This window comes from Artibeus jamaicensis, unplaced genomic scaffold (genome assembly GCF_021234435.1).
Source record: "Artibeus jamaicensis isolate MK-2021 breed Jamaican fruit bat unplaced genomic scaffold, CSHL_Jam_final contig_1998, whole genome shotgun sequence".
In the NCBI taxonomy this organism is placed as follows: domain Eukaryota; kingdom Metazoa; phylum Chordata; class Mammalia; order Chiroptera; family Phyllostomidae; genus Artibeus; species Artibeus jamaicensis.
Window position 1 is genome coordinate 13,327,891 of NW_026521407.1, and position 13,766 is coordinate 13,341,656.

At 44.7% G+C, this 13,766-nt stretch overlaps 2 protein-coding genes across 3 annotated transcripts in view; one reads left to right on the plus strand and one right to left on the minus strand.

Annotated features, from left to right (window-relative positions):
• Positions 1-1,082, plus strand: part of WNT3 (Wnt family member 3) — a 44,261-nt gene extending 43,179 nt beyond the window's left edge. Inside the window, exon 5 of the mRNA XM_037163582.2 lies at positions 777-1,082. The gene's annotated coding sequence lies outside the window, so the exon portion shown is untranslated. The remainder of the gene's footprint in view (positions 1-776) is intronic.
• A 5,228-nt stretch (positions 1,083-6,310) lies between these two features.
• Positions 6,311-13,766, minus strand: part of NSF (N-ethylmaleimide sensitive factor, vesicle fusing ATPase) — a 137,575-nt gene continuing 130,119 nt past the window's right edge. The window contains exons 18-21 of one of the 2 annotated variants that reach the window (XM_037163648.2): positions 12,778-12,912; positions 11,565-11,678; positions 8,410-8,465; positions 6,311-7,955 (exon numbers count right to left, since the gene is read on the minus strand). In XM_037163648.2, coding sequence (XP_037019543.1) covers positions 7,910-7,955; positions 8,410-8,465; positions 11,565-11,678; positions 12,778-12,912 — 351 coding nt within the window. In that variant the 3' untranslated portion in view covers positions 6,311-7,909. Of the gene's footprint in view, positions 7,956-8,405; positions 8,466-11,564; positions 11,679-12,777; positions 12,913-13,766 lie in introns of both variants that reach the window. The other variant, XM_037163649.2, reaches the window with a different exon arrangement.

Genomic DNA, 13,766 nt, shown 5'->3' on the forward strand with positions numbered 1-13,766 from the left:
GGTTTCTGACCTGGCAAATGCCAAATTTACTCCTTGTCACTCAAATGTTGTGAACATGGTCACAGTCAGGTGGTCTGGCGGACCCCTGGGGCTGGATCTGTCACTAAATTGCTGTGAGACCTTGGGCACGTCCCCCGAACCTCGCTGAGTCTGTTTCTGCCACTGCAGAACGGCCTCACACTGGCCCTCTTGGCCCCCGGGGCGCGTTGACTTGATTGGGACAGTTCTCTGGGCCGCCAACCCTTGGTGAGAGGTAAATACACGAAGAAATAAAATGTACACATCGGTGCGCCCACGAGCAGGAGTTCTTCGTAATTTTTTAATTAAATAGACTTCCTCCTGTTTGGACAGCGCATTCTGAAACTATCTGGTGTGATACAAAAAGCATAGCACCAGTGAGTTTGCTCTGAGTTGGCAGCTGGGCCCTGCACCTGCCTGGTCTCTGTAGAAGACAGAGTCCTACACTAGGGGGGTCAGTCACCTGCCACAGGCCTCCTGGCACCCAAGCCCCCAGTTAGAAGGCGAGGGAGGTGGGGTTTGGGTGCCAGTCTGTGGGCCTGCCGATGCTAAAGCCCTACCGTCCCTGTAGCCTACACTCCCTTCCTTGCCGGTGGACCCCAAGTGTAGCAGGGTGCAGGGAAAAGCCACTCAAGGGCCCTGTTACCTCCGAGTACAAGAAAGACGTTGAGATCTCCTCTTGGCAGCCTGTGACCCTTATGGGTGGTCTCCCTGAGAAAGCAATTATGTTTCTAATTCTTCCTCTTTATTCTCCAAAGGGCGCTGGGCACGGTGAAGTGTGGCTGGGCGGATTCACTGAAGTCCCACGGGGAGCAGGACCTCAGCGGGGCTCGGCCCTCGGCATCGGACAGCCAAGGAATCCGGACTGTTGCCAGATGCACGCGTGGTAAATAACCTGGACCCAACCCGCCTGCTGACCGGGAGGCCTCCCTCCCCCTCCTCTTCAGTTTCTCACCCTGCTCTGGATGGTGTGTGGTTTTCAAAGAAGGGGCTTTCTTTTTACTTCTCTAGGGTCTGATAGGAGCAGACCTGAGGCTTATCTTTGCACATGTGGAAGAAAATAAAAATGGAAAAAAAATTTCTACTCCAACAGAACAGGCTGGGCTAACGTGAGCTCTTTGCCTGGTGGTAAAGGTATCAGCATGGGCCAGACCCTGTTTCCAAACGCTTGTCACGGGGGTGTCCAGGGCGCCTGTGCGGCGGGAGTTATGCAGCAGGACACCCCTGCGGTCTCCTTTTCTCTGTCTCCTCCCGTTCCAATCTGATACACTTTCACGATCTGATAAAAGCCATAGGTTGAGTGAGGATAAAGAGGCAGGGAGGCCCAAGGCGATGTTAGAGTAGGGTGTTCAGTTTTGAAGAACCAGGAGTTCTGGGTCACCTGGTAAGCTGTTTGAAGAGCGGCCGTGCGTTCTCCTCGGCCTCCTTGTCTCCGTAACCCTGTTCTGCACGAGAGGCTCTGGTGAACTGCAGTCAGATCTCTCAAAATCCTTTTCTACCCCCTCTGCAGTTTCCACCATTAATGCAGTACTTGTGTGTGTCTAGTCCACTTTGTAAATAGGTTGTGTAAGGGGGAGGGGCAAGGCTTCTCCGCCCAATGGCTGCCTACAGGGAGGAGTGGTGTCTTTGAAAGGGGCCGCTCAGTCCCTCCCAGCCCTGCTGGCCTGCAGAACCTCCATCAGAACAACACCGGGTGAGCAGCCGGTGTCTAAGTCACCTTAGGGTGAACTAGACAGAGGGCCAGTGAGAGGGTAGCAATCTATTCCTGAAGTTGCCACTTCCAGACTAGTATTGTAGGCAGGGAGGGCAAAATGATCCTTTCACGTCCCCTCCAGTGAGGACACGTCTCCCTGCATCCTTCCCTCCCTTTGGCCTGTGTGAGGGAACAGAGGGAAGGGTTCTGGATGTGGATCTTCCCGCCTCACCTGCGTGCTGATAAGCATCTACCCGTGCAGCTACCAAGGACCAGGTGTTCAAAGCGGGGCGAGCAGTCACCTGGTCCCTTGGAACAGCACTCACAGCCGAGTTCTTGGTCCACACTGAGTGGTTCTCTAGTGTCCTAGAGGAAGCTAGTGACCCAGGGGCAAATGGATCTGACAGGACGGACCCAGCCACTGCTCTGTCCAAGGAGCATCAGAGAGACAGACATGCAGCAGGGGTAGCGCACAGAACAGAGTTTTCTCTTCCTTTTCTCCCTCTTTCTCTGGTCCACCGAACACCGATCTGAGATACCGGGTCAGGCGATCTGCCTGCTCGCTCAAGCAGGTTTGCCGGGACCACCATCTAGAAGCTGCGCCTGCACCTGAGTCTGCTGGCGATGAGCCCTGCCAGAGAGACGCACCCCCTCCCCTCCCCTCCCTGGAGTCTGAAATGCCTCCTATCTCACCTTAGACTGGGAAGTTTTAAATCATGTCAACCAGATAATGCTTGCTTTATGTGAGAATTATTTCAGCAGAATGGGTACAAATTTCCAAAAAGTCTTTTCATATCTATGTATTCTATATTAAAAGTGATAAAGTCATGTTTCTGGGGCGTATGCAAGTAGCTGACAAGTAATTATTTAATAACAGTACGTCAAGTGCGTTGTAATTTTTCTCGCCATAGTCAGGGAATAGCATCCAACGGAAATTTCCTACCAACCTGCTGTATCCAAAGTTTTGTAAAAAGTTGTAGAAGTTGTTGATCTTTTTGATTTTATATCCAAAAAGTCTCTTTTTATAAATATTATTTATTATACAATGTATATACCTTTGAGTTAACTAAGATTATATATTATATAAATATATATATATTTGGAGAAACTATATTTCATCATGCAGTTTTTTTCTGTTAAGTCATTAAAGAGAAGGTAAAAAACTTAAAAAATGGATACATTGTACAATGTGTGGAATTTCCGGATTAATGCGCAGGAGGCCAAGAATATCAGGATCTGAATATGGTAGCTTCAACTTTCACTCTTCAGTTAGTGGCCTGAATTGAGTTCATTTACTCTGTTCTCTAAGCAAGATCATCTGAGACATCATGGACAGTGTGGGTCTGATCTACTCCAGGACTTTCTTACAGGCTTACTTTGTTCTAAAACAACTTCTAACAAAGCATTTCTAGTTTTAAAAATAAGCGAATTGGGCAGTAACCGACTTCAGACTCCAGCACTCGCAGTGCACAAGTGAACCTCACAGACACTCAAAGATGAGGCTCAAGGCCAGCAGACCAGAGCTGGTCACTGACTTAGTCCCTTCCTCCCCCATATTTTCAGCTCCATGTGCTGGGAGCACAAGATTCACTTTGCTAAAAATGAACCTGACTGCAGTGGCTCTTCTCCGACTAGCTCTGCCTGAGAGCTAAGTACAGAAGGGTGGGCTGGTCAGGAGAGGTGGTGCACCCAGAGCTCTGGGCGGAAGGGACCCACCAGTGGGCACGCTCTCCCTGGACCGCAGTTTCAGAAGGACTCACGTGAAGCTCACAGCCACGCCTTCTCAACAACGAGATGCTGTAACTCGGTTTTATGACGAGAGATGTAAGATGTCTTCAGACCTACCCATACAATGCCATTTTCAGTTTATTTGGCACAGTAAAAATATTTTTGTTTCCTTCCCTTGATTTCCCTTTATTAGGAACGAATCTTCTTTCTTTCATTTCACAAAAGGAGGGTAACAGAACAATAAAGCGACTGCTGGGTACGGTGGAGATGGGCTGCCAGTGCTCCCTGCGGACCTCTAACCTCAGACCAGGAAAGGCTCCCAGCAATTCACCAACCTCACCCTGCCCACAGCGTGTGTCTGTTTAGTCCCCGAAGAGCTGAAACCACAGAAATGGTTCTGTCAGCTGGGCAGGGAGTCGGGCACGGAGAGGACGCGAGCTGGCTCCAGGTCCTGCCCACCGCGCTTCGAGTTTGGCTTTTATGCCAGGCTAACACACATCCACCCCAGCGCTCTGGGTGCTCCCTTTTTTTAACCTATAAGATTGCCAAGCATTCAAACAGTCCCTACTCATACTTACCAAGGCCGTTTGTAATCCTCTCTATGAGTAATCCTATTCTATGATTAAAGAGAGCACGGTTTATGGCAGTGCTTAAACATTTAGTTTCTCTGTAAGCATAAATACTGATAAACATCTAAGAACAGGAGGAAGTTAAAAAAAATCGAAAAGAAAAAAAGACACTATGATAAGAAGATATTATTCAAACCAGTATTATTTCAAGAATAAAGAAGGGGGTGTGTGTGGGAGAGTGTTCAAGGATGAGAGGATGAGGTACAAATAAAGGCAAAACAAAGGGTTAGGAGAAAGCGGGGAGAAGCAAGGGAAGAGGTGAGGGAGGGGGACCATCCAGGTGTCTCCAGGGCTGACTCCCAACGACCTGGCGGGGCACCTGTGCCGACCTTGGTCCGTGGACATGTACGTGCGCGGCTGACGCACACACCCAAGTGAAGTTCTTTCAGCAAAACAATGGCCACCACACTGTCATCGTTTCTCCTGGCTTAACAGAGAACTTTCTAGAAGGCAAAGAATGATCTACCCTTTAGTCTTAAACTCCCAAAGCGGTGAGACAAAGGCAATAGTGTGGAGGTGGTCCTGGGAAACTTTCAAACCTGAGTCCTTGCAAATTCCATCTTCACCACTTGGGGCTGTGCCCACCACTGCACCGTGCTGTCCACACACACGCCCCGTGGGCCCGCTCCAGGCCTCCGTCTCGCTGATGAGAAACTTTAGGTCACTGTGCAGTAACTTCTGAAATCACATGTTTTGAACTCTCTTACACATTCTTCCCTGTCCCTTCTCTGAAAAGGTAGATGGACCAAGTTGCCAGGCAAGGAGAATGAAATCTTGCCTTCACCTTTCTGTGTTTGGGCTGGGTTGGCTGTTTACAGCTGACTCAATACTTCCACAAGCCTGTTTACCAGGACTTGATTATTATACATACTTGAATCTACTGCATGACTTGTTGCCAAAACTTCAAGGGGAGGCTGTTCACTGTAATTTTTAGGATATGAAAAAACAGCCTTAATTAGCAAAACATATTCTCGGATTTTGACAACCATTATGCAGTTTTCTGTGCTACATTCTAAAAAGTATTTCAGTGAAGATGTACAGATTTAAAAAGGATAATGTTAAAAGCTTCTTTTTTTGAGGCTTTAATGACATCTTCTGAAAAAAAAAAAAAATTTAAGCCCTGGCCAGCCAGCTCCATGTGTCGGCAACTGTCCCGATGCACCAAGATCGCAGGTGGGGTCCCGGTCAGGGCACGCACAGGAAGCAACACTGAATTCACACGTAGGTGGAAAAACAAATCGTTGTTTCTCTCTTTCTCCCTCCCTTCCTCTCTGTCTCTGTAAAATCAATCAATAAAATAAATAAAAAAGCCTGTCAGCCAGGTAGCTCAGTTGATTTTTAGAGCGTGGTCCTGTTACGCCAAGGTTAGGGGTCTGATCCCTGGTCAGGGCCCATACAAGAATCAACCAATGAATGCATAAATCAAGTGATACAACAAATCAATGTTTCCTTCTTGAATCAATAAATTAGGAAAAAAATAGCCTGTTAATAGGCCATCCACAGATGAAGGCAAGTAAGGCCGCAGCTGGCTGGAGCCTCCTCGCTCTGCCGGCGGGGCCGGGCTGCAAGCTCGCATGTGCTCAGCCCAGCGTGGACGCTGCGGGGCACTCAGCCCCGAGACTCCACCTTCTCAAGGCTCTGCTGGGACCAGGGCGGCCTCAGTCCTCCTCCCAGGAGGGTGTGGGCAGCTCCTGGGGGCCGACCCTGCTCCCCGGGAATCTCTGCAGTTGGCCTCTTCCCACAGACCCCTGCTGGCTTTCTGGGTGGCCTTTAGTCCTAACTGGAGCCAACCCTAAGGATCAGGGTTTAGGCCAAGAGTTCTGATAGCACAGAAACATGCAAAGAAGGATGCAGGACACCCAAGGAACTGAGTGAAGAAATCTCACCGGGACCGTCTGAGCCCCTGTCGTGCGTTCAGAGCAGGAAGTGATTCTACTTGAGAAACAATTTTCCTTTCTGGTTTAACCCAATAATGGCTTTGGTACACTGCAGTTTTTTATAAGGTGAAATAAGTAAAATAAGTATAAAGATTCTTGTGTATTAACTCTTAAAAATGCTACTGATCTGTTTTTCTTTTTCAATAACTATACTTAAAAAAGTTAGAATCAGAGACTTTGAAATACAGAGCACCCACCTCCTCCGGGCGGTCACCACACGACCTCCAGGGCCTCTCCCGGGCTCCTCCTTCACACGTTCGCACCGGTCACATATGTTGTTTCGTATAAAATACTGGTCTACAGAATGTTGTCAAGTATATATACTCTTTATTGCATTCCTTCGTTTGCATTAAACAATATAATATTTATATTTTTCAATATAGTTTTTGGATGAAACACAAAGACATCAACCTCACTGAGCGGGAGACGTAAGTTGATACAATGTGAGCTGCTTTCGCGGGAAGAGAAGAGGCAAGAAGCTCTATCTAAACCGGACGAGGAAGTCCAGGGCGCTGGGCGCTGGGCATCACAGAATTTCACGATAGAACCCACTTTTTGAAAAGCCACAGAATAAGCTAGCAAAGAAAAGCTGAAAGACAGTGGGTGTGGCACGCAAGCCCACCACAGATACGCAGGCGGCAGTGTCTGGGGACAATGTGCCTTCACCACAGGGACAGATGACAGCTACACTCAGTGCCACTGTGGCCACAGGCCTCCCGGGGGCGTCAGGCACATTCAGATGGCTTCTGACAGCTTGTCCTCACATTTCAAGCAGAAATGGGGACAGAGGAGCATGCTCCATAGGTCTCATGACCAAGTACGATGCCTATTTAAATTCCTTCTGGCTCAGCTATAAGACAAAACCTCTGGAAGAAGCGTGTAGAGGGTAAAGGAAATGTGTTACGTGGACTAGAATGGTCGATAAAGACAGAAGGGAGAGCTCTAGAAAGTGGTTTACTTTATTTTTTTAGATGCTGGGTAGTGCGGATAATTTAAAATGAAGGATACGTTCTAAGTAAGTCATTAACTTTAGGAAAGAAGAAAACTGGTGATGCTAATAAGCCTTTAATATTATACTAAGGAACTGACCCATTTAGAGTTGGGCACTAATTAGTACTAAGGTTTATTAATTACTTCCTTTAACAACTCCTTTCTTTTTAGGGGTGTACACTTTTTCCATACATCTTTCATAAGATTTTAACAACAACTACCAGGTAGAAATGACTCCCATACCTCTTACCACAGAGGAAATTAGTTACATTAAGGGGATGTCATAGACAACACAGTAATAATCTGACTTTCTATTGAGGAAAATCTCCTGACTGCAACTTGGACACATCTCTAAAAATAATTGTGAGCAGTACCTTAGAAATCCAAAGGCCTGCTTCTTCAGGCAAAGATAACAACCAGCTTTCTGGGAGAACTTGAACCAAACACCTGATTACCTTTAGCATTAGCACACAGAGGTTCTAAGATAATCCCTTTGAGCCCTTTCCTCTATTCACTGTTCCTGGTGTACCTGTCCAAAGTCTTCCTTCTAACAGGCCAACTGTCCTCTTGCAAAATCATCACATTTATTGAGAGTTTTTGGGTGGTGGGGGTAGTAGGAAGCTTAGAATGTGTAGTGTTCACAAGTACAGTATATTTCACACACGTAAAGACTGAGGAAGAAGGAATCGGCTTGCACAGAAAGGTAAGCAGAGCATTCTGAAGCAAGTTTGTACCTTTAACAAAGTGGCAGAATATCCTGGTAAGTACAAGGAAGGGATTTTATTGCACTAATCATGCGGCGCGAGCACGTGTTGAAGGTAGGGAACATTTCACTTCGTTTAGGATCTCGAGTGAATCCAGTGCTGATCCCAGGCCTCTTTACATTGGTCACTTCCCTGGGTCACTTCCCTTGGTCACTGTGTGTTTGCAAATAGTTCGTTTTCAAAGTCAAGGGGGCTACTGAAAAAGAAATGCCCAAAACACAACAGATGAGGGTCTGCAAAAAGCCATTCATTCATCACAAAATCACTACAAGCTTCTTAATGGCTTTTCTAAGTTCCTCACTATGCATCTGTTATTAGATGAGCGAGTCACAAAAGAAAAGGGCCGCAGCTCCATGCATCTAAAAGCAGGTTCCAACAAATATGTACCATTGAGTTTTTTCCTGCATTGTGACAAGGAAGTTTTGTGAAGCAGGACAAGGAGAGCAAACCAACAGTGCAACCAATTTCCTTGCTTGGTCTCTCAGACCTACAACACAGTGAACAATTCTATAGATGAAAACAAAGTTGTCCAAGGAAAGTCTGAGATTTTAAATTTATAAGCACAATTTGTAGAGCAACACTTAGAACAGGCACTGGAATTAAGAGAGTGGTGAGTCTAGGTGACAGTCTTAAGTGCTGTACATACTTACGCTCCTTCTTCTCTTAAGAGAGCCAAGAATTTCCTCACACGGTATTCAGGATCCATCTAAATACATCAGGAGAAATAAAGACGAAGGGTTAGTGGTGCCTCCTACTAACTATGCACTTACTCATGCCAAGGAAATGCTGAGCTTCCTACTCTCCTCCGTGCTTTTTTGCTGAGTCACAGAACTGTGTTACCCATTCCTTGACCAGTATTCTGACACACAGGAAATTGGGCTGCGTCATTCAAGAGAAGTGAATGGGATTTCCTATTATGGAGAACTGCTGTATTTGAGGGACCAAATGACCCAGCAGGCCACTCCCAGGTACCTCAGCGCGAGCTCCCTTGGGTGGCCCTGCGTGAGAGGCTGCGTGCCTGTGAGGACTAGTGTGAGACCGGCCGCTGGCCATTCACAGCTGCTCAAATGGCAACCAAGGCACAGGACTCATCTAAGGCATAAAAGTGAGACCAAACTTGAAGAACTGATGTTGACTAAACAACTAAAGAAATAGCTTATTCAGTCTTTATGATCAATAATCTAGCTTTTCTTAGCCTTGGTCTCCCTCTCATAGCTGCTTCTTCGCAGTTAATGAAAACCATTGTGCTGAAACTAAAAAAAATGAAGCATGGGGCTCACTCCTCTGATACAAATTCTGGATAATCGGGTGTCTGCAGACGAGAACAGTGTCGTGAGCCTAAGGAATGATGGGGGCGTTCTGGTTCAGCTCGTCATGAGTAACTGTCAATTTTCACCTTAAATCCATATTTATATTAATTTGCTTATAGTTTATTTTCATTGGTCCACTCACCAGAGATGTGAAAGTATCTAAAATATTGTCATTGAAAACATCTTTAATTCCTTAAGATGAATTTTTATTGTAAGAAACACACCTAACTTTAAAAAATGTTCCTGGGCAGGAGTCTGTTTCCCAAGAGGGAACTCCCTGCCCTCCGGGAGTGGCTTTCAGATGCTCAGCGCAGCTGTGGGTGAACGTGCAACTGGATTCCCCTCTAACCACTTTTTTTTTGTTGTTTAAAGATCTCTTCTATCACAGAAAAACATCCAGCAGAAGTTTCAAATGTATCAAAGTTAAGAGGTCAGACTACAAAGGACTAAGAAAAAGTGTGAATAGCTAACAAAAGAAACATTTTTCTTCTTTGGGAATAGAATTACATATGAATCAATTGTCAGCTTCTTTAAAAAAAATGGAACTGGCTGGAGCTCAGTTGCAGTCAGTACTTGCAGGTCTTTGCCCATTAAATATATTTAATATGTGTGAGCAACGACTTACTGGCTTGCCTGTAGCAATGGAATTAAAAGTCAAGAGAAAGGGAGGAAAAAAGTAATCTAGATAAATGACTTTATTCCCTCAGGTGACATCCAGTCAGAGCAGATCCTCAGCACTGTGCAAGTTTTAACAGAATTGTGTATGTGAACAGAGAGGTAACATGACTTATATTCTGCTAAACTACATGCCTCTTCACTTAGGCTCAGGCTCTCTGAGGCAGATCTAAAGAGAATTCACTCAGCTGCACGAAATCCATTTGACATGAAGGGGTTCAAGCTCAGAGGCCTATGAAGTGTCAGTCGCTGAAGATTAGGCCCGACTGCCCCGCTTTCACTTTCCACCCCACATACATAAGCGGCATTAACTTGATCATTGACCTGCAGGCATGAAAGGAAGAGGAAGGGGTAGGGATTCAGGAGAAAAACCCACATAGTTTCTTCTGTGCAATTACTGGAAAAAAATTGTGCTGAAACTAAAAAAATGAAGAGTTGAGCTGCCTATCTGACAGGTTTATCTTTCTCCAAGGAAAGGGCCAATATGTCTGCATAGGCACCTTTACCAAGAAAAACCCTATGTAAAGTGATTAGTCTATAACTTGAGCTCACTGTTCAAAATGGGAAATAAATAAACTGGCTTAAAAACAGTTCAGCTGAAAGTTCCATAGATTGAACTTTAGGTTTCTGAAAACCACAATCTTATTTTAAAATAAATTCACCAGCAAAGATGAAAAAGCATTCACTTTGTGTTTCCAGTTGTTAGTGGTAAGAGCCTATATTGGGGGTAACTGAAACTTCACCTCTGCCACCCACTGCTCAATGACCAATGGCAGGACTGCGCCGTGATGCACATGCTCAGAAGGTAGCCTCGGACCTGGGAGAGACTCACTCAATGCAAGTTTACTGAGCACCGGGCTCTGTGTCCAGCCCTGAATTCCACTGTGAGTGTCAGCCAAGGTCGCTGAACTCAGAGAGCTTGGTGAGGACACACTTGTTATCTAACTTGAAAAGCACAAGAAGACACAGGATGGGCACATGGAGGGGTGGAGTTCCAAAATGAGGAAAGGTAAGTTGCCAGCAGACTTGAGAAAGTCCCAAAGTAGCTTCATCTGTCTTTGCCCAGACAGCAGCTTGGGGCTCAGTTTTCTGTGGGTGTTGAACCCTACAGTAGTGGGCGTGAAATTTCTAGGAGCCCAGGCCAGGGGAACATACACAGAGCCCAAGTCTCCTCTGCAAAACTCGATTACTCTGTCCCCTAAAACAGTCTCCCAGGCCCTTTTTGGTGTACGTGTGGTAGCTTCCTGACCTCTGATGGTAATGTCATCCCCTCTCCATCAACTGGCTGAGACCTCGGGTAACTCACTGGCAGCCTGTGGGACATGCTACCTTCAGTGCTAAAATGAGAGGCAGTAGAATTGCTCTTTGAAGTCCTTTCTAGTTAAAACTTAAAAATAATTTTATAATAATCTTCTATTTTTTGAATTCTCAGTGGGAAAGAAAAGTACCAATAAATTACTGTTTGATCTCAGGCTACTAATATCAACTTCAATTTGGAAATAATATAAGAAAATTAGCCCTGGCTGGTGTGGCTCAGCGGATTGAGCGCTGGCCTGCGAACCAAGGGGCTGCTGGTTCAAATCCCAGTCTGGGCACATGTCTGGGTTGCAGGCCAGGTCCCCAGTAGGGGTGTGCAAGAGCCAACCACACATTAATGTTTCTCCCCCTCTTTCTCCTTCCCTTCCCCTCTGTCTAAAAATAAATAAATAAAGTCTTAAAAAATTGTAACAAATTAGAACTTCAGCAAAAGGAAATATAAAACCTGTAGGCATCACATAAAGCTTCTGTGTCTGAACCACACAGAGAAGGAAGTGACTTACCTGTAGGGACATCTCGATCAACATTAGCAGCTTCTTGATTCCTATCCAGACCTGCTTCCCTTTTACTTGCTGTGCAATTGTGGTACGTTCCTTATCCTTGAAATTGCCCAAAAGCTACCAAAACAATAGAAATAATGAAAGCACTGCTATAGTGAGTGAATCAACAACACTAGTTAATTTTCACACTTATCCTTAAAAAAACAATGACAAAGACTAATTGTCCGGTTCAAGTTGACAGGATTCTTTCCTATTTTAAAATCTAACCTGACCTTCCTAAACCCATTAGGTGTAGTTATGAAAGTGAAAATTGATACTCTAAATTCTGCTTTCCTATAGGCCTCCAATATAATTTAGAGGTATATTTGCTGGGGGGAAAAATAGCTCCAATCCATAATAAATATCAGTTAAAATGTTTAACATTCCTTTCTAGGAACAAACCTGTATGCGTCAGAGCAGGCTAACTGTAATTCTCTCCCCAACTGTGGCATGAAAGCTGCATGAGCAGGTAACCTGCAGACATTCATCATATAAACAATTCCCACTTTGTTGGGAGTAGCCCCAAGTTTATGGGTCTTGAGGATTTTAAGAAGCCTTTACCACCGCTGAACAAGTCACTAGATAAAGTTTTCTAACAGATCTTATCAAGTCACTTGTACATACTGACATCAATCAAAAGTTTAATAAAGATTTAAATTTTTTTAAATTAAACACTTTGTTATCCTTAAAAGTATTGAAGAAAACATTTCTGTATTATAAACTTGTTCATGAATCAGTTGCTTTTACTTCTGTAGCTTTTTTGAAGTTCCTAAAGGTTTTAATCATTGCTCTAATTCATTAAATAAATACAAGTGAAGGGGATAGAAGCTACTACAAATAACTAATTTTTCCATATAGAGCACATGGCCTCCCCCGCCACCGCCCCCACGTTTCTGGTGCATGTCGCCTGTGTGAATGGATCGCTCATGCTGGTCAGAGTCACCCATTCCTGGCAGCCTGTGTGCTGCCCATGCCAAGAAGTGGGAAATACATTCTCACTGATAGTCATCTCTCCTTCCTCTAATTCCTAAAAGCACCCGGAGGTATAGCCCAGGCCCCATATTCTAGGTTCACATAGAAACTAAACACCAGGTGTGATGTCTGGCACCCCTTCGCATTATTTCCAGCCTCAAGTCCTTTCTTATACACAGTGAGCAATCCACTGACTCATTCTCACCTCCAAAGCCTCCAACAGCTGCTCTCCGGTGGCGATGTTGGGCACGTGGATGGTGGTGCTGAAAGCGGTGAGCATTTCCATCTCCTGCAGGACATCTTTGCGGCTCGTGGTCCCAATGATGAGAAGCTTGCGGCCCTGGTCACGGAGAGAAAGCATGGGAAATGCACAGGATAAAGCTGATTAGAACACTTGACAGGGTAGGCCTGAACAATACCCACTTATTTAATCTCAGAAATGTAAATGGCAAGAGAGAAAAAAATTCAGAACTGTCCTCCTGAAATCAAAAGAGAAGAATCAACAACATGATTCAGAAAAAGCAACACTTCTTTGGAACAGGATTTAGAAAGAGGCAACAACTTTCTTCTCACTCATGTCTATAAAATAATGGCTTAGTAAATCAGGGAGATGTACAAGCCAAGACACTTCAGTACATGTTTGTAGTTCACTTCACCGCCAACATGGTGTGTGTATCATGGGAATTGGGAAAATGAAATGAATGAATGAAGTCAGTGTTCACCCACTTGGCAAAGCTTTGCTATGATTTTGAGGAGTAGGGTAATAATAATATTTTACATGTTCTATAACACTTAACTATGAAAGGCATGGTATTAAGTGCTTTACGTAATTGTCTTATTTAATATTTTTAAATTTAATTCTTATCTTCCATCCCGAAATACACCAAAAGATGTTTAAAAACTATACCAAGTTTATGCCACCAATCCTGGCCTCCTCTCTCCAGAGGCCATTCTCTTAGCCTTCTTCCTGGTACTTACTTCCTTGTCTTTAAATAACAAGGTTGCACTATTATTTTAAGATTTTTGTTTTTCAGCTTTCAATATTATTTATTAACTTCCTAGTATGGAAAATGGTTTTTTAATATTAATTTTGTACTTACTTGCCCCCCTTCCCCCCAACACCAATATATCTTTCTCATGCTTCTAACATAGTTATTCCAGTTTTTGGTTAAATCTATGTTCAATATTTATTAT